The sequence below is a fragment of the Hemiscyllium ocellatum genome, chromosome 28 (assembly GCF_020745735.1).
Source record: "Hemiscyllium ocellatum isolate sHemOce1 chromosome 28, sHemOce1.pat.X.cur, whole genome shotgun sequence".
NCBI classification, from domain to species: domain Eukaryota; kingdom Metazoa; phylum Chordata; class Chondrichthyes; order Orectolobiformes; family Hemiscylliidae; genus Hemiscyllium; species Hemiscyllium ocellatum.
In genome coordinates, this window is record NC_083428.1 from 32,507,638 (window position 1) to 32,529,281 (window position 21,644).

A 21,644-nucleotide genomic window follows, 5' to 3' on the forward strand; every position below is an offset into this window, starting at 1 on the left:
CTGAGACTTTATAAAGCTTTGTTAGGCCCCATTTGGAGTACTGTGTCCAGTTTTGGTCCCCACACCTCAGGAAGGACATACTGGCACCAGAGCGTGTCCAGCAGAGATTCACACGGATGATCCCTGGAATGGTAGGTCTTACATACGAGGAACGGCTGAGGATCCTGGGATTGTATTCATTGGAGTTCAGAAGATTAAGGGGAGATCTATTAGAAACTTACAAGATAATACCCTTGGAAAGGGTGGATGCTAGGAAATTGTTTCTGTTAGGCGAGGAGACTAGGACCCGTGGACACAGCCTTAGAATTAGAGGGGGTAAATTCAGAACAGAAATGCGGAGACATTTCTTCAGCCAGAGAGTGGTGGGCCTGTGGAATTCATTGCCGCAGAGTGCAGTGGAGGCTGGGACGCTAAATATCTTCAAGGCAGAGATTGATAAATTCTTGATGTCACAAGGAATTAAGGGCTATGGGGAGAATGCTGGTAAGTGAAGTTGAAATGCCCATCAGCCATGATTGAATGGTGGAGTGGACTCGATGGGCTGAATGGCCTTACCTCCACTCCTATGTCTTATGGTCTTATGGTGTTTTGGAAGGCTAACATGCAGGTGCAACAAGCAATTAGCAAGGTTAATAGCATATTGGTCTTATTGCGAGAGGATTTGAGGACAGAAGTAGTGAAGTCTTGCTTAAGTTGTTCAGAAGTTTAGTTAGATCACACCTGGTGTAATATGTGTAGTCTTGATCTCCTTTTCTCAGGAAAGGTTTGATTGCCTCAGACAGAGTGTAATGAAGGTTCACCAGACTAGTTCTGGGATGGTGGCACTGTCACATGAAGTGAGATTGGCAAACTCAGCCTGCATTCTCTAGAGTTTTGAAGAATGAAAGATAATGTCATTGAAACCTATTTAAAGGGAAAGGCAGAGTAGATGCAGGGAAGATGTTTTCCCTGGTTGGAAAGTCTAGAACAAATGGGCATGATTTAAACACAAGGAGTAATGCCACTTAAAATTGTAAGGAAGATAAATCATTTTATTTGGAGCATTGTGAATCTTTGGAATTCTCTACCACAGAGAGCTGAAAGTGAAATCTTTGATTATTTTAAAAATAAAGATTGATAGATTTCTCATAATCAAAGGCATAAAGAGTGAAGGGGATGGTACTGAAGTATCTGATCAGTCACAGTTGTATTGAATGGTGAAGCAGAATTGTCAGGCTGAATGTACCATACCTTCCCTTGTTTCAAGTGAGTTTTACTCTGCATCAAATCCAAGGTATACCTGACCTGGGAATGTTTCATGGCTAGTGGAGAGGAACTTTACTTCATATCTAACTAGTACTGTTTGCTTGTGACAATGACTGGATAAGGTTATTGAATAGAAACAAAAATACTTCTAAAAAGCAATTCAAAGCTGAATAAACATTATTTATTTATTCTATATCACAATAGTGAGTAGAGAAAAAAATCAAAGCAAAACCAAAATTTGAATGTGCAATGTTGCTGAGTGAAAGTAATCTGGTACTGTGTCTGTTGTACCAAAAGCAATAGATGCACACTGGCTTTCAATGTAATTGTTCTCCAGAATCATCTGAGTTCAGTGGGAGATTTAACAGTGAAGATTCTGGTTGTAATTACATGGTTAGACCCTTGCCCAACAGCTTCACTTTTTATCCCCTTTTTATGTCCTTTGCATTCATTCAGGGAAGGGATGATGTACTGGAGAGTTTCTCACATTCAAAGCTTTTTAAAGTGAGCTTGCTACCAGTATAGGGCCATCGAGGGCTTTCTGTACCCTGCCTTAACTCCAGTTCCTCACTCCCACCACCCTGAGTGTACAAACATGACTTGACTATTGTAGCCCCATTGCCCAGACCTTGCTATCTGACCCTGCTTCCACTGCTCCAAATCTATTACATCAATCCCCTTTCCTATTGTCCTGCTCTCACTGTCCTGAGACCACTAAGTAACACAATTTTGTGTTCTGGCTCTAATCTAGATTGATGGTGGTCAAACTAATTCAGGTAGAACCCAAAGAGGCCAGAAACTCTCTCTGAATACTGGCTGTAACAGGACTCAGGGCCCAGAGGTAGACTGGTGGGTCGATCCATGAGACATGCAAAGATTGTCTCCTTACAGAGCAAAGGCAGGTATCTATGGTTCTTCTGTAGGATTTAATTCCTGATGAAGGGCTTTTGCCCGAAACGTCGATTTTACTGCTCCTCAGATGCTGCCTGAATGCTGTGCTCTTCCAACACCACCAATCCAGAATCTGGTTTCCAGCATCCACAGTCATTGTTTTTATCCTGTGGATTTAATATTTAACTTGTGGCTAACAAAGCAGTAAATTGGATAGGCGTAAAAAGACATGAATAACAGAAGATAACGTTCCACTTCCAAAACAATCCTACCGCCATCTTATTGTTATATCTTCTTATTGTCAACTTCTCTTGTGTTTTATTTTAGTGAGATTAATAAAGTGAAACCAAAGCACTGGAAAGTGGGAGCTTTAATAAGAAAGGGCAGCATAGTAGTTATACCAAGGGACCCGGGTTTGATTCCACCCTTGGGTGACAGTCTGTGTGAAATTTGTACATTCTCCTCCCGTGTCTGCATGGGTTTTCTTCGGGTGTTCTGGTTTCCTCCCACAGTCCAAAATGTGTGAGCTGGGTCAATTAGCCGTGAGAAATGCAGGATTATAGGGAAGGGATGTTGGTCTGGGTGGGTGCTCTTCAAAGGGTTGGTGTGTTCTTGATAGGCGGACTGGCCTGCTTCTACACTGCAGGATTCTTTGAAATCCAGGTGAAGAGCAAAGGTTTGCAGCCACAGTTGAGAATGTGAAGTAAATTCGAAATTTGTGGTTTTGTGAAGTCAAGCCAGGGTTTAAAAAGCTGTGAAGGAAGGAAAGGATGAAGTGAGGATGAAGGAAAAACTAAAGGAATGAGCAGTTCCATTGTAGTGAGGTCCTTGCAAGGAATGAATTAGAAGACAATGAGACAAACCTGTGAATCAATACTTAGGGATACCATAAGGAGGTAATATGGTCAATCCCCCACTGTTTCAAGGGGAACTGGAAATAAACAATACATTCTGTTTTTGCCACAACAGACACTACATTTGCCCAGTGAGCAGTTGGAGAGCAAGATCTTTCGCCAATTCCCAACCTCCTCTTCAGTCAGTATATTTCCCTGTGCAATATCTGTATTTTCTGTGCCTGTGACAGTTGATAGAATGTCTATAAATCACCGAGCACAGATGATGCTTGCCTGTACTGTACCTCTTCCAATTAGATACATTAGAATCCCATGCCTGTATTAGTTGGCATATTTCCTGCACTATACCATCGCCTATTCTAATTCATGGTTAACCTGTATCCCTATTGCTTCCAGTATCATGAGGATGAGTGTGGTGATACCAATCACGGTAATGGGGAAATGTCATCTGACTGAGCCTCACTAATTCACCAATATAATGAGAGTTACATCACTGAACATTTTTCCTCAGCCGTCTGCTTTATTTCGGTGAACGTTTCTTGGGCCTTGGTCTTGATGGTGTCAAAGTCCATGTTTTGAATGGTCCCGAAAAAGGAATCATTAGCTTCTTCCTCATCCTCATCTTCTTGCACCATCTTTGCCAGTTCCTCAGGCAGTTCCACATCTCCCCCAGCCATCTGTATTTGACTGTCATCCTTGTCACTCTGAATCATGAAGAAAAGAGACTTGTTAACTCATTAAACCCCTTCCTGCATTGCATTTCTCCCTGAAACACTGAAGATTGGAAGGTAGGATGGAATGGACCAGTGAATAAAATGTGAACCTGTATTCCTGATAAAAAAAATGCCGACAGGAAGGGAGAGAGGGAGAGGCGTGGGATCTATGCCAGGAGCATGAGGGAGAAGTGCTCCTTTTACAAGATGTGACACGTTTCCATTCACTCCGTTTTTTTCATGACCACCACATTCTCCAGAGCAACCGGACACTCTCACTCTCTCACCCAAAGTTCACTTTTTAGGAATTTCAATAAGAGATAACCACATAACAGATTAGCATTAGATTTAAATTAACCCTTATGGGATAAAGGTGCACTGATATGGATAGAGAACTGGAGTGGATAAAGATGGAGCTGGAAAAAGCATAGCAGGTCAAGCAGCATCAGAGGAGAAGGGGAGTCAATGTTTCAGGTTGGAACCTTATACCAGGGCTGGCCAAAAAACAGGAAACAAAGAATCTCTTTCTAAATAGTAGCCAGTGACTAGTAGACCCGCAGGGATCAGTGCTTGGATTACAGCTAGTCACCGTACATATCAATGATTTAGATAAGGAAACTAAACATAATATTTTCATATTTGCAGGTAACACAAACTTGGGTGGGAGGGTGAGCTGCTAGGAGGAAGCAAGGATGCTTCAAATGTGACTTAGACAAGTTGAGTGAATGGGCAAATGCATGGCAGATGCAGTATAATATGGATAAATGTGAAGTTAACTACGATGGTAGCAAAAACAGGAAGGCAGAGTATTTTCTGAATGGTGATAGATTGGGAAAGGGGAAGGTGAGCCAAAGCCTGGTTGTCATTGTACACCAGTTGCTGGAAGTAAGCATGCAGATGCAGCAGGCGGTCAAGAAGGCAAATGGTATGTTGGCCTTCATAGCAAGAGGATTTGCGTACAGGAGCAGGGATGCATTGTTGCAAATGTACAGGGCCTTAGTGAGACCACGCCTGGAGTACTGCGTGGAGCTTTGGTTTGCTCTCTGAGGAAGAATGTTCTGGCGATGGAGGGAGTGCAATGAAGATTTACCAGACTGATTCCTGGGATGGCAGGACTGATGTACGAAGTGAGACTTGATCAGTTAGGATTGTATTCACTGGAATTCAGAAGAAAGAGGGGAATCCTCAGGAACCTTTAAAATCCTAACAAGAGTGGACAGAGTAAATGCTGAAAGAGTGTTCTGATGACTGGGGAGTCCAGGACCAGGGTTCACAGTCTAAGGATATGGTGTGGGCCATTTAGGACTAAGGTAAGTAGAAATTTCTTTACCTAGAGAGTGGTAAACCTGTGGAATTCTTTGTCACAGAAAGTGCTTGAAGCTGAAATATTAAATATTTGCAGAAGAGGTTAGATAATATTCTTAGAGATAAAGGGTGCAAAGGATATGGGGAGAAAGTGGGAACAGGATACTGAGATGGATGAACAGCCATGATCATTTTGAATGGGAGACAGGCCCAGGGAGGGTCGGGAGGGGGAGGCGAATGGCCTACTCCTGCTCCTGAGAATGTATGTTTCAGGCTTTACATTAATCTCAATAGTGTGTAACAACATGGAGGACATGAGAACTGAGCTTATCCTGACCCCACCATCACCTGTGAATGCCTCTCTAACCCACATACCATCCTGACTTGTACATCTATCTGTTCCTCCATTGTCAAAATCCTCAAGCTTCTGTCTCAACAGCATGTGGATATAATTACTGTACAACTGCAAAAGTTCAAGAAGGTGGTTCACCCATCACCTTTCCAAGGACATTTAAAGCTGGGCAATTAATTTTGACCTTGTTAATAATGCTCACACCTGTAAATTGATAATAAAAAGCATCCACAGTAGGGTTAACAGGACAGTGATCCTGATGGATTTTATTTTATCCAAGCCAAGGATTGTACTGTTCACTCTCTATAGATTAGATATCAGAGCTTGAACATACTGGTCTAGTTTGCATTGAATGCTACACTTATCTACTGAACTATCAGGAAGTACAATTTTCCATCAATTTCTAATTTTGACAACGGTGTGTACCTGTTTCACTCAGTATCTTCTTTTCTGTATCCCACCTATCACAGGTGATACTTGCCTGTACTTTTCCTTTTTCAACTGGTATGGTTTCTGTCCCATGCCTGTTAGCTGGGATACTTCCTGTACTATACCTGTGAGAGTCTGAAATTTTGTTGAGCTCCATCATCATTGTATTACATTTCTGTACATGTGACACTCAACACATTTCCTGTACTCTACCTGAGACTGCTGATACATGTATTGTACTTGTAACTATTAATGCATTTTCTACACTATTCTTGTCTCGGTCTATACACCTCCTGTACTGTATTCATGACAGTTAGTACATTTCCTGTGAGATTGGGTTCACCTCCTTGTCACTTACATGTGGTAGCCGATATTTATCCCTCATGTGCAATCGAACTGTTGCCCTTTCTGCTTTTTTCTGTGTGAATGCATTGTCTCGTTCAATTCTGGAATGATAAAATAATGATACTTTAAAACACAGAATTCAAGTCTTGATTTGTTTCTTCAGTCTCTGCACTGACATGGATTCTCTTGCAATCACAGAGGAACCTCGATTATCTGGCATTCAATTATCCGAATTTTGAATTATCTGAACAAGATCACAAGGTTCCTATGTTTGGTTAAACTGTGTTGTCTGGCATTTGATTATCTGAATAAACTACTCCCCGCCTGTGTCGTTCGGATAATCAAGATTCCTCAGTACACCCAACGATGATGTTTCAAATAGAGCACAATCCTGTTTTTCCTTATTATTACATGGGATTATGTGGCATCACTAACATGGTGCATATGTCGCCCTTGAACTGATTGGCTTTCCAGACCATTTCAGAGTCAACCACATTTCTGAGGGTCTAGAGTCACCTGTAGCCAGGTTAGGTACAGATGGCAGATATACTGCCCTAAAGGGCATTGGTGAACACAATGGTTTTATTCTGCTGTCAACGGGCAACATGACTACAATAAACCAGCAGTTATTTATTATTCTAGTTATTTTTAAACTTGAATTCAAATGTCAAAATCTGCCATGTCCCCAGAAAATAAGGCTATGTGAAATCAGTCCAGTGGCATTACCATTCCACCTCTGCCTTCCCCATTAGCAAAAATATCTATCCAGGCGTTGCAAATACATTATACTTTTATCTCTGGAGCTTGAGCTCAATTCCAGTGCAGTTGGCTCTTCCAAGTTACCACAATTCGCTTTGAAGTTTTCACTGATCTAAAACTGTGAGTCAAATCAACCAGGATCCAACTGAATAATCGAATGGGCTTGCAAGGTTGAATGGCCCAGTGTGGTTACCAGGAGTAGCAAATTTTGTGCTACGGTTGGTTGAATTGCCTCCGAGAGAGGGAGATGTGCCGTGTGGAATAGACTCTCGAAAACAATGGTCTATGGGTGCTATCTGAGAGTGACTGTCTTCCAGTCTGAAAAAGAACCCCATGGCTGAGTGGCTAATGTAGCTGTACCCAGTGGGTATCAATGTTGGCAAAGGTGACATTAAACAGTATTCTTGTTTTAAATATGACTGATGGGAACAAACAAAGCGATGAATATCATATATTTTATATTGGTAAGTGATAGGAGGTTGGAACAGCAATAGAGTGAGTGGGGGTGTGGCCAGTGGTGGAAGTGATGAATGGGAGACTATGCAGTTGAAGCACAGTCCTGCTTTCCTGACTCTTTTTCGGAACATTTGCTTTAGACAACATAGCTATGTTTTGGTGGCTGCTGCAGCGATGCTTAGGTCACACAAAGAAGCTGAAGAATCTGAAGCAAAGCAATGTGGGCCTTGCTTCATTTAACAATCTCTGGCTTCCTGGAGGTGATCTGTTACAGTTCACTTGGATTTGGAGTTGCTGGGGCAACATCCACTTTTACATGCAGGTTATAGTCCAGAGCAATAAGCAGTGACGGTAGAGGCTTCAAACCTCTGTCCATCTCTTGGTTGACCAGCAGAACCCCTCCTGCTCTTAGCATTTGTCATCAGCGTGTTTTAGAAGGATTTGCACAAGTTTGAACTCAAACCAATTGGCCACACTATGAACACTGGGGTGGGATTGAAAACTACAGTTTCTTATTGTGAGGTAGGGATGTTACTGATAGTGCCACATGACTCCCTAAAGTCACATGGTTTCCTAAAGGGATCCCAAACAAGTGTTAGATCCCTCACTGACATATTAAGTGGACCTATTTCCTGAATAAGGTGGCTGCACTATGAATGCACCTCCCTCAATCAATTTGTGGTGTGGGACTCAAACCAGAACATGACTCAGAGGCAATGATGCTACCCTCTGCACTATAAGAACTTTGTAAGGAGGGGACAACTCCTGTACTGTAAGGAGGGGACAACTGGTCGGAGCAGGTGAGTAGCAAAAGAAGGACAATGGACTGACACCCAAGAAACTATTTTGTTTCATGGACATTTATAAATGCCCCTAAGGGGTAACAGGGTTTGTAGTTATTCATTTGGTGGCAAAGATGCTGACCTGAAAATCTCAAAGCTCACTGATATCAATATTGGCACTTACAGTAAGACAGCAGAGAGAGGTAATAATACACAGGAGTGTTATTGTGGTGTGTGGGTATCAACAGTGGAGTGTTGAGAGTATTGAGGAGAAGGTCAAAGGACAAAAAAGATTGATGTTGATGGTCTCCTGGTTCGGCACCTTTGGACGGTGAGAGATTTTCTGGAATGTGAGAAATCCCAAATCACGGCAAATTCACACAAGATTCCACAAGCTGAGGTGAGATAAACAATTACTTCATTAGTTTTCATGAAGTTGTTTGAGGGTTTAAGTGCTGGAGTGACTCCAAGAGAAATCCATTTCTTTCTTTGAACTGTGCCGCAGATGGAACTGAGAGGCAAAAGATTAAGAACTCATCTGAAAAATTGTACTTTTGACAAAGTGGCATTTTGTCACTGAGCTGGTAAGCTGAGCTCTGTGCTCAAGCTGCACTCAGTTGGTAGCTGTCACATCCTTGAAGAATGAGGAATCCCTGAGCCCCTGACTCAGCTGAGATTGCTGGCACTGAGCCAAGTATCTTACTGTACTTTAGATAGGGTAACTCAGAATGCCAGAATTGGTTAGTATCAGTCACTTTAGAAGCGCAAATGATGCACTTTATCAATTCTATGTGCCCACAGTGGCTTCATGGGATCCACCTCTTGTGGCTCACAAAAGCAAGAGCCCTGCACAGTCTGTCGCTCCTGGAGTTCATTTGTGTGAAGGGCTTGGCTTTATCTGTTCTTTCTCCCTTTGTTCGTGCAAAGGCTGGTCACTCGCTTCATGTCACAGGTAAATCCTCCTTAAATCTCCTTCACCCTAAGCTGCTGCTGTCAAAGTTTAGTCTCAAATCCTGGATTGTACTAGTTACCAGCCTTCGTAAAATAGAAGGTTACTTAACCTAGCTTGTTGGCATCATAATTACCGTATTTTCTTAAATATACGTCACACATTTTCAATTCTATGCAGGGTTAGTACCAATCCCTCTAAATAGACTGGATTGAACTTTACAGTGGACCAAGTAATGTTATATAATATTATCATATAGTACATAATGTTACATAAGATAATACTTCTAAGCAACAAGTTCATCACCACCATCACAATGCAGTTAGGAATGTATAATAAATAACTGGCCTTGCCAGTAATGTCCATATTGCCCATAATGAATAGTAAAGTACCAACTGCTTTCATTACTTCTAAAGGTAACTCCATACTTCCTGTTATTCAATCCTCCCACTAGTATAGCGTTATATTTGACAAGAGAGAGGAAGTAGTAGGTGGACCGACAGCTAAATATGACTTTCACAAGCCCTAAAGCCAACTAAACGGAAAACCTTACTCATTCACCTAATAATTTAGTGACCTCCTCAATGTCCCAGCCTAATACTGTCAGTATGCTTTTTCCTGTATTCTCTGTTCCACTTTCAAAGGCACTGATTTTCTTGAATGAAGGGATCACATTTCTGCAGCTGTGGGCTTCTTTCTGGTACCTCATCCATTCCTCATTGCATCATATTGAGCCTTAGCAAGCTGTCCAACTGCAGATGGCATCACAGCTAAGTCCAACCTTGCTCTCATGTAATCAGGACCTCAATGCCTCTTAACCTGAGGAACTGAGGCCCAGTTGTAAAAACCTTGTTGCTGCCCAGTGTCCTGATTAAGAGAAAATGTGACAAATACTGGAGATAAACTGGGCCCAATCTTGTCTATGTGGTTCAGTAATATGCTAGGAGGCAATCGTACCCCACTCCACCTCAGGCATAGCATTTATCACCTGAATAAGACTCGAAGTCAAACTATTTTCAAGGAGGAGTTAACAATATGAAAGATAGCATTGAGTCTTCTGTTTAATGTGTCCTGGAACATAGATAGCCCTCTTTGTCGTTATACTCTGGCATGAGAACTACTTTATTTATCTGTTGAGCCTGCAGATTCCTGGACCTCAGTTCACTGGCTGTAGGGTGAAGTTAGAGTTTGTAGTTATCCCAGCAACATTTCAGGTGGTGAAAGGCCACATTAAACTGTCAGCCACTCCAGTTCATTTTCTCAGTCCCTCCTTGTAGAGAAACCGTCAGCTTCATTGTAGTAGGGTAAGAGTTGGTGAAATGTCATCTTCCAACATTCCATAGAACAGCATTACTTCGAGTGACCAATGGGTGAGAGACCTCCAAAAAATTCTCTTTGAAAATACCATAGCTAAAGGTTGACAATAAGAGGCGAGAACCCTTTATCTGGCCCTTCTCTGGATCAAGATGAATGGTTCTTGATTCTGGCCACTAGGAGGAGCATCATGGAGAAAGAGTTTCTCTATGTGAGAACTTGGGTAAAATGTAGTCCATTGCTATGTTGTCATTAACCTTGTCCGTCCTTCACCCTGTAATATACGTCTCTTATCCTTTCAATCGTTGTCCTCCTATTGTTCACTCAAACTCGTTATGTTTACAGTGTATGTTTCTCAATCCTAATGGTGGTCATCAACCTAAAACATGAACACACACGCACACGCACAAACACACGCATACACACACACACTCAGACACACACACAAAGAAACCACCCCCTCTCCCTCCAAACACCTGCCTGGTTGGACTTACATAGTACAATACGTTTTCTTTTATTGTGGAAATGCTTTGTCTTATCCCCATCACATTTACCTCCCATTGCAGAAGGGTATAGAAACAGGGATCAGTCAGGCCTCAGCAGTATCACCACCTCTGCAGCAAAAACCAAAGCAGATTTCATGACCTCTTCCCTTTTGAGTTCCTGATGGAAAACCACTGGAAGGAAGATGGACAAAGCAAGAGGATAGAAGGCAAAGTTTGAGCAGATACTGCGATGGATAAAGAGATGAGGAATCACAGCTACTAGGACAGACTGAAGAGGATGGGACTTTTCTTGTTAGACTAGAGAAAGCTATGAGGAGATTCAATATAAGAATTAAACTGCTGTCATCAGCTGAAGAGTCAATAACCAGAGTACGCAGATGGTAGGTGATTGACAATAAGAAGGCAATATGAGTAAAAACATAATTATAAGCAGCAAGGACTGGGAATGCAATGTCTGATAGATGAATAGTAACCTTCAAAGCAGACTGGCTTAAAGGCTGAAAATTGGACGAGGAGCTGGAGAGTGGAATTATGTAAGAGCCAGTCCAGGCTCAATGGACTAATAAAGGAAAGTCAATAGCTTCCTTTAGTGCTTTACGAATTCTACGATTCTATGCTTCCATTGGCTGAACACTGTCTCAACCACATGGACCAGGAAGATCCCAGGTTGGATTTCCGCCCCTTCTGAATTGGATGGTGTCAATGCAAAGGTGGACGAGGTGTACAAATAAACTCTGCAACCGACACCGTTGTGAGAGTCAGGATTCAGCATTCACACTCCGGCTCATCGAGAATAAAGGTGCTGATACAGGAAGGCACTAGCTTGGCAAAAGAAATGGTCCATAGCTTCTCACTGCCCCAAGGTGTTTCAAAGGGCTTTACAATCATTGAACTCTTTGAAGGGTCAACAGAGTTTTGTAATTTAGGAAGGACAACCTGTACACAGCAAGATCCCACAAACAGGAATATGACAGTGACCTATCAATCCTTTTTGGTGAGTTGTTTGAGGGAGAAATATTAGCCAGGTCATCAGGGCGAGTCCCACTGTTCTTTTTCGAAACAATGCACTTGAAATATAGAAGGTGTCATCCAGCAACCATGTGGCACTCCCTCAGTACTGTACAGAAGCATCAGATTACAGTTTGTGCTATGGTCTCTGCAGTGTGGCTTGAACCCACTATCAACCATTGACTCCTGACTGTAGGCCCCTGATAGTGGATCTTAAATAAAGCAAAGTTGTTTCTCAAGGCAAGATTCTCTTTTCAATAACATCACGGAGAATGAAGACGAACCAGTGTGACCTGACATAATTTCTGTCATAACCCACCACTGTGGGTACACTCTCATTATCCATCTTGTCAGACGTTTCAGCCTAGACACAATTATGCATCTGTTATGGTGAACAGGGTATCAGACTTTTGCTACTGCTGACAAATAAGGAGATCTTTACAGTAAACATTCCCAGATAAAGGATAAATCAAGGGTTCAGAGGTGAGGAGGGAAGAGAAGGGCTGTTCTTCATAGGAAGGGAAAAGAGGTGAAGGGGAGACAGAAGATGTTCTGCAGTGTTAAGACCCTGAGCCATCTTGACTTTAGAATGAGAGACACCATGATCTAGAGAGAGGAAGAGAATTCAGAGGGTTCGTGGGTTTATGAAGAATACAACAAGATGACGGTTTAGCAGATCAGTAATATTAGTAAAACAGAGTGATGTGAGATAAGGTGGGAAAGCAAAGAAGAAACAGACTATTGGAATATGAAACTAAATACAGAATAAAATTGTGCAGGAAGAAAAATTAATAAGAAATGCAGATCCTAATTTAACATTTTATATTTGGTAGTATAAGTACATTTAATAAGAAAATGCACATAAAGCTAGTACCAGTAAATATGGGTATGACTTTTACACTAATAGACACTGGCACAGTTATTATCCTGAATGATTTCTCTCTCTACTCCTGTCTTCTCTCCCCCTCACTCTTTTCCTTGTAGGTTCTGACATTGCTGAAATACAGTTGCCAAAATGTCAACTGTCCACCAGTATCTTACCCAAACAAGCATGTATTGAGTGAAATCAATCCATTCAACTACAGGAGGCAACATGGGTGAACCTGGAGTCTACAGATGTGAATGTCCCAGCAGGGGGCAATGGGCAGTGATCACAAGCAGGAACCCTGACTGATAATTTCCCTTGCTTAGTTTAGGAACAGGGAGGTCACTTATTTATCATTGGCTCAGATGTGCTAACTGCACAAAAATTGAGAGTTAAACCTGGGATTGGCATGTTCATTACCATACCAGTTGGTTTATTATTTCAGTTCTTTGATTAATGCACAAATACATTAAAAGATTTGTGCTTGACAATGGTTTTCAAACATCACGGTCAAACATAACTTGTTAACATTTACTGTTGAATTGAGCTGTTAAATTGTATATACATTTATATATATGTATACCTCAGAGTATGGTGACATTTGTGAATTAACTACAAGTTAAAACTTTCAGTAAAACACATGGAGCACTAACTTTTAATACAGATTCAGCTTGTGCATACATTATAACTTCAAAACATTAATCCTAACTTGTATTTATCCTTAAAAATCCTTTCAGGTTTTCCATGCTTCCCTTTTCAACCCCTTTACTTTCTGGTGAGGTACTCACTTTTCTTCCAGCAGCTGACGCTGGTATTCCTCAAACTCCTCCCTTGTCATTCCTGTGCTTTTTGCAGTTGGCTTTCCATCTCCCTCCTCTGTCTTCGCCTCTTCTCCTCCTCCTCCACCACCTCCCAGATCTTTCATTTTCCCGCTAATCATGGTTTTGAGGAAGAACGTCATTTTGGCAGAAACTGGTCTAAAATTACAGGGAGGAAAGGCAGGCTTGTGTGAAGTGGAGCAGCGAGTGCCTGAAGGATAGATAAGCCTTGGGTGTAATTGGTAGACATCGAGCTAAACGGCTTAACTCATTATAAGTTGCAATAGTAAACCAGTGGCCTCTTTCTGTACTCAGGTTTGATGGCCCATTATCCCTGGTTGCAAAGCTGACGAGGGAGATAGTGGCATAGGGGAATGTCACTGAACTAGCGGTGAAATTTGAATCTGAGAAAATCTGGATTTTAAAATTTAGTCCAAAGACAATTTTTGTAAAGACCCATCTAGTTCTATAATTGCCCTTTGGGTAGGAGATCTGCCATATTTAGCTGCTCTGTTATCAACAGTACCCATATCCCATCAACAACTTTTTTTAAAAAAGTTACCATGTTTGAAAAGTACATTACACAAATGCTGATATTTTTGATTTTCTTAAAATGTATTGGTTTGTGGGAAGTGGGCCTCACTGCCTCAATGCCTTGGAATGGTTTATCCCAATATGATTTGCAACACTCAGACAAACAGAAAGGTAATTTCCTAATTCAAAACAACCTGTGAAGGATTTGAATTGATTAAATAAAGAAATACTTTTTCCAGTGGGAGACAAGTTAGTAAACAAGTAACGCAGATCAGGATGTAGGTACTGGCCTAGTGACATTATCACTAGCCTATTAATCCAGAGAAGAGAAAGTGAGGACTGCAGATGCTGGAGACCAGAGCTGAAAATGTGTTGCTGGAAAAGCGCAGTAGGTCAGGCCGCACCCAAAGAGCAGGAGAACCTTTCTAACCTGCAATCTTCTTCCTGACCTCTCCGCCCCCACCCCACTCCGGCCTATCACCCTCACCTTGATCTCCTTCCACCTATCGCATCTCCATTTGTCCCTCCCCCAAGTCCCTCCTCCCTACCTTTTATCTTAGCCTGCTGGACACACTTTCCTCCTTCCTGAAGAAGGGCTTATGCCCAAAACGTCGATTCTCCTGCTCTTTGGATGCTGCCTGATCTGCTGTGCTTTTCCAGCAACACATTTTCAGCTATTAATCCAGAGACCCAGATATAGACTGGGGTTCAAATCCTGCCACAGCAGATGGCGAATTTGAATTCAATAAACATGAATCCATTGTCAGGAAAAAAAATCATCTGGTTCACTACTGCCTTTTAGGAAAGGAAACTTCCTTCCTAACCTGGTCTGGCCAATATGTGACTCCAGAGTCATAGTAATGTGGTTGACTCTTAACTGCCCTCTGGGCAATTAAGGGTGGGCAATAAATGCTGGCCGAGTCAGTGACACCCTCATTCTGTGAATGCATATAAAAGAAACAAAAATCAGCAAAGAACCAGAATGGGATTGAGGATGTTTTCTTGAACGATTTGAAGGAAGCAGATTCAATTGTATTTAATCAATTCAAATCCTTCACAGGTTGTTTTGAATTAGGAAATGACCTTTCTGTTTGTCTGAGTGTTGCAAATCATATTGGGATAAACCATTCCAAGGGACTTCGAGGCGTGCTGGGAAAGGAAACTTTTGCAGGGCTCTAGGAAAAGAACAGTGGAGGGGCACTAACTGAGCACAATAGAGCCGAATGGACTCATCCTTCTAGCCTGTAAAGTTCCAGGATTTTCTTGCAACTGAATTCAAATTCTCAAATTGCTCTTGTGGGATTTGACCTCATATTCTCTGGCTCATTAGCTTAGGCTTTTCTGTATTACTAATCCAGTAACATAATCACTTCACTATCGTATCTAAATTAAAAACAACACACTGTGGATTCCAGAGACCCACAATACAAATGCCTGGAAACACCCAACAGTTCAGCAGTGCCTGTGGATGGAAAGGAGTAGTGGGAATTCAATTTTCTTTCATTTGAAACAAGGACAATGTACTATTAGACTTGAGCAGAGAAAAAGACCAATGGTTTACTGTGGCAACTTATACAGATTAAACAGAAGTATAGCAGGTCATTAGGAAAGATTATAGAATTATCCTTTATGTGAGGGGAGTTGAATACAAAAGCAGGGAGGATGTGCTTCAGTTATGCATGGCATTGGTGAGACCACATCTGGAATATTGAGTTCAGTATTGGGTCTCCTTATTTACAGGAAGGTGTAAATATATTGAAAGTAATTTGGGGAAGATTTATACCTGGTATATGGGAGTTGTCTGCACAGGGAAAGTTGGATAGGTTGGGTTTGTATCCTGCTGACATGATGAACATGCGGAAAATCTTGTGGGTTCTTGAAAAGGTACATGTGGAATTGTTTCCTATTGAGGGAGAATCAAGAGCTCTGGCTGACTGTTTAGAAATAAGGGGTTGCTCTTTTTAATCAAAGAAAGGGATTTTTTTAACATGGAGAGTTGAGTCTTTGGAATGCACCTCCTCAAAGAATGGTGGAAGCAACCACTAAATATTTTTAAGACAGGGTTGTATAGATTCTTGATAAGTGAGGGGCTGAAAGATTATTGGGAGTTAGGTGAAAATGTGCATTTAATCAAATCAGCCATGGTCTTATTGAATCTCAGTGGCCAGCTCATGCACATTATACATAGGGTCATGTGGTAGTGAGGAGCAGCTTTTGGATCAATGCAGAGCCAGGAAAATCGAGGGCTAGAGCAGGGAAGGAACATAAGGGGCTAGAACTGTGATCAGATGGAAGGCAGGAGTAGCACGACTATAAAAGAGATAGTGGGATTGATAAGAGAAAACAAAAGATGGATCCAGTCGCTGAAAGAGAACAGCCAAGGAGAGAAATATAGAAAATCTGGTAAAATTAGCATCGACCTGTGAATATGGTGGGAAAAAAGCAGGAAATCCCATGGGTGAGAGATATCCACTCTTCACCGGTTCTGTATACTGTTGCCCCATCTGTCGGCAGCACAAAATGTTGATAAGGATTGGCTTTTCTTTTCTGCTTCTCACCATCCTGTAATATTGTCAACTTGAGTGAAAAATGTCCTAGTAACTCAAGTTCCTTTTCATAGTCATAACGATTCGCTCCTGTACATCCTACTGAAGCTCTATTGCAGTTTTTCCATTATTTTTCTTGAATATTCCAATATTTTCCTGACCAACTTCCCGTCTTTCACCCTCTATAAATGGAATCTCAGCCAAAATTCTTCAGCCCATCTATTTACCGGTGCCAAATCCCAGTCACCTATCACTCCTGTACTTGGCTACATTGGCTCCCAGTCCCTCAGCACCTTCACTTTCAAATCCTTCCACAGCCTCTCCCCTTATGTTTCTCTGTAACTCTCTGGGAAATCTGTATCCAATAAACTCCACACTATGATACCAGTACAACTTCCTTCTCACTATCACTGTCAGTTATATCTTCAGCTGTTGAGGCTTTAGATTACCTCCCTAACCACTCCAATTCCCTGACCTCCTTTAAAGATAGAAACATAGAAAATTGGAGCAAGAGTCTTTCATTCAGCCCTTCGAGCCTGCTCTGCCATTCATAGAGTCATAGAGATGTACAGCATGGAAATAGACCTTTCGGTCCAACTTGTCTATGCCGACCAGATATCCCAACCCAATCTAGTCCCACCTGCCAGTACCCGGCCCATATCCCTCCAAACCCTTACAATTCTTATACCCATCCAGATGCCTCTTAAATGTTGCAATTGTACCAGCCTCCACCACTTCCTCTGGCAGCACATTCCATACACGTACCACCCTCTGCATGAAAAAGTTGCCCCTTAGGTCTCTTTTATATCTTTCCCCTCTCATCCTAAATTTATGCCCTCGATTTCTGGACTCTCCCACCGCAGGGAAACGACTTCACCTATTTATCCTATCCATGCTCCTCATAATTTTTTAAACCTCTATATTGTCACCCCTCAGCCTCCGACACTCCAGGGAAAACAGCCCCAGCCTTTTCAGCCCCTCTCTATAGCTCAAATCCTGGCAACCTCCTTGTAAATAATTTATGAACCTTTTCAAGTCTCACAACAACTTTCCGATTGGAAGGAGACCAGAATTGCATGCAATATTCCAACAGTGGCCTAACCAATGTCCTATATAGCCACAACATGACCTCCCAACTCCTGTATTCAATACTCTGACCAATAAAGAAAAGCATACCAAACGTCTTCTTCATTATCCTATCTACCTGTGACTCCATTTTCAAGGACCTATGAACCTGCACTCCAAGGTCTCTTTATTCAGCAACACTCCCTAGGACCTTACCATTAAGTGTATAAGTCCTGCTAAGATTTGCTTTCCCAAAATGCAGCACCTCCAATTTATCTGAATTAAACTCCATCTGCCACTCCAGATGCCCATTGGCCCATCTGGTCTAGATCCTGTTGTAATCTGAGGTATCCCTCTTTGCTGTCCACTACACATCCAATTTTGGTGTCATCTGCAAACTTACTAACTGTACCTCTTATGCTTGCATCGAAATCATTTATGTAAATGACAAAAAGTAGAGGACCCAGCACCGATCTTTGTGGCACTCCACTGGTAACAGGCCTCCTGTCTGAAAAATAACTCTCCACCACCATCCTCTGTCTTCTACCTTTGAGCTAGTTCTGTATCCAAATGGCTAGTTCTCCCTGTATTCCAAGAGATTTAACGCTGCTACTCAGTCTCCCATGAGGAACCTTGTCGAACGCCTTACTGAAGTCCATATAGATCACATCTACTGCTCTTCCCTCATCAATCTTCTTTGTTACTTCTTCAAAAAACTCAATCAAGTTTGTGAGACATGCTTTCCCACACAAAGCCATGTTGACTATCCCTAATCAGTCCTTGCCTTTCCAAATACATGTACATCCTGTCCTTCAGGATTCCCTCCAACAACTTGCCCATCATCGAGGTCAGGCTCACTGGTCTATAGTTCCCTGGCTTGTCCTTACCACCCTTCTTAAACAGTGGCACCATGTTTGCCAACCTCCAGTCTTCCGGCACCTTACCTGTGACTATCGATGATACAAATATCTTAGCAAGATGCTCTGCAATCACTTCTCTAGCTTCCCACAGAGTTCTTGGGTACACCTGATCAGGTCCTGGGGATTTATCCACCTTTACCCATTTCAAGGCATCCAGCACTTCATCCTCTGTAATCTGGACAGTTTGCAAGATGTCACCATCTACTTCCCTACAGTCTGTATCTTCCATATCCTTTTCCACAGTAAATACTGATGGAAAATACTCCTTTAGTATCTCCCCCATTTTCTGCTTCTCCACACAAAGTCTGCCTTGCTGATCTTTGAGGGGCCCTATTCTCTCCCTAGTTACCCTTTTGTCCTTAATATATTTGTAAAAGCCCTTTGGATTTTCCTTGATTCTATTTGCCAAAGCTATCTCATGTCCCCGTTTTGCCCTCCTGATTTCCCTCTTAAGTATACTCCTACTTCCTTTATACTCTTCTAAGGATTCACTCAATCTATCCTGTCTATACCTGACATATGCTTCCTTCTTTTTCTTAACCAAACCCTCAATTTATTTCATCATCCAGCATTCTCTGCACCTACCAGCTTTTCCTTTCGCCCTGATAGGTATATACCTTTGCTTACTTCTCTTACCTTTCCTGGAGCTAACCCATCTATGTGACTGTATCTGAGACTGCCATCCATCACATACTGTTGTTGTTGCAAATTCCTCATTGCTTCTAACTGTCTCTCCAACCGATCCATTCGATCTGATAAGATTCGCATCCAACAGCATTTATGGCAGATATAATCTGCAGTAACCCTTAAACTCCCACATCTGACAAGAAGTACATATCACTGTACTAAAGACCATTTTTGCTCCTTCACAATCTACAGACCCAGAAAATAACACTGTCTTATTCCTCTAGAAAACACTGCCCCAGGTTAAATTAATAGTTATGGCTTATATTTTAAATTTAATCAAGATACATATCTCCAAAAACATATAATTAAGAAAGAACCCACTCTACTCACTACTGCAGCCTTTCTATTGAACTCACTCAATGTGATCATGACTGATCATTCAACTCAGTACCCTGTTCCCACTTTCTCCCCATGTCCTCTGATCCCTGGGCTAAGAACTAAATGTAACCCCTTCTTAAAAACATTGAATGTTTTAGCCTTAACCACTTTCTATGGCAGAAAATTCCACAGGCTCACCACTCTCTAGGTAAAGAAATTTCTCCTCATTTCAGTCCCAAATGGTCTATCCTGCATTCTTTGACTGTAACCCCTGGTTCTGGATTTGCCAGTAACCAGGAACATCTTTCTTGCATTTATACAGTTAGAATTTTATAGGTTTTTATGAAATCCCCCCTCATTCTTCACAACTCCAGTGAATACAGTCCTAACTGATCCAGTATCTCTTCACACATTAGTTGTGCCATGCCAGGAATCAGTTGGTAAATCTTTGTTGCACTACTCTATCACCAGAATATCCCTCCTCAGATAAGGAGAGCAAAAGTGCACACAGTACTCCAGGTGTAGCCTCACCAAGGCCCTGCATAAGTACAGCAAAGCAGTGCTGCTTAAAATTTGACTTAATGACATCTACTAGCAAGAGGCACTGTATGTGTGAAGCAGTTTGATTGGATCAAGCTTAAATGTTGTGACATGCTAAGATTGACTGAACGTGCATCATTTGCTCTTCATGTCACACTCCAGAGGCGTGAGCACTTATGATGGTGGAGTGGACATTGAACTTCTTCCTAGACCGCTGACTGTGAGGTGGCATCATTGGGTTGGCATGGTCTGGTGGCATGGCCTTGATGGCTGGCCTTGAAGAAGTTGAAAGTGCCGCTGTGCCCTACCCAATCCAGCAGGACCTATATCCCAGGGTTCGGCACTTTGCTCCCGCGAAACTCCTCTGAAACTTAACTTTATGTCTTGACAAATTTATTTACTGTCTGACCCTTAATCAGAATCCCACATCTTAATGAACAACCTTGTGACTATTTATTAAATTAATTAGGTCAATAACCAGAGGTTGTTATAATTGGCAAGACATTTAGAGGGAAGGTGAGGAGAAATAATTTCAGTCAGAGAAATGCCAGTAATTGTGTGATGATGGTGCCCTGTTAACAAGGTTATGTTGTCCTTGGTTGTTTTTTTCAAGAGGGGTTGTAAAGGCAGTGGTTCAGATATGTCTGGATCTGGCACTTTAAACAATGGCTGGGGAGTGGCCGGTTCTCCCAGATCAGGTTTCTTATAGTTTGATTTAATTTTAACAAGCAGTCAAAAAAAACTGCTGGGGGAAGCAGCTATAGTGGGAAGAGGTTCCATGCTTCAGCAGATGTCTTGCCTGAACCTTCTCTCTGAAATCTTTCCTGCCTGTCAGAACCTGTGTTTGAATTTACCTTTTGCCAAGGGGTGTGTTTATGGGATGTTGCAGAGATTGGAACAGCTCCTTCGTAAGTTGCAGCATCATGTTGGTTGGGTTATCAAATAGGTTAAGTTATTCTAAATTCTGTTTTCTTTTGTTCATGTTTCATCCGTAATGTTTACATAAATTCTGTCTTGGTTAAAGCTGAGTGGTTTGACCAACTGCATTACTTCTGGAATATCCACTTTACATCAGCCTAAAAGAAAAGTCAGAGTCTGGGCTACCTTCTTAAACATGTTGAGAGGGTCTGTCCTGATCTGTAACACCTGGATTCCGAGATGGAGGTATCTGATTCTATCAATAATTGAAGGGATTTGGATTGTATCTTCTCACAATGTTACAATGAATAGGGATGTGGGACTAAGTACAACTGCTCTTTCAAAAGTTTAGCATAAATATAATGGACAAATGGCGATATCCTGTCTTGTATGTCTCAATGATTCTATTCGATAATTATGAACATACTTAAATTTATATTCTTAAATAATCGGAACCAAATAGATATTAGATTTTTTCCTGAGTTAAATTATGCTTTGATTGGTATAAAAGACCAAAGGTTAACA

The 21,644-nt window shown here is 41.7% G+C and overlaps 1 protein-coding gene across 1 annotated transcript; it reads right to left on the minus strand.

Annotated features, from left to right (window-relative positions):
* Nucleotides 1-3,475: 3,475 nt before the first annotated feature.
* cplx4c (complexin 4c) lies at nt 3,476-13,734 on the minus strand. Its single transcript, XM_060846439.1, has 3 exons — nt 13,562-13,734; nt 6,148-6,235; nt 3,476-3,694 (listed from the first exon to the last, which is right to left on the minus strand). The coding sequence occupies exons 1-3, from the start codon at nt 13,732-13,734 to the stop codon at nt 3,476-3,478; spliced, it is 480 nt and encodes a 159-aa protein (XP_060702422.1).
* Between the last annotated feature and the right edge of the window lie 7,910 nt (nt 13,735-21,644).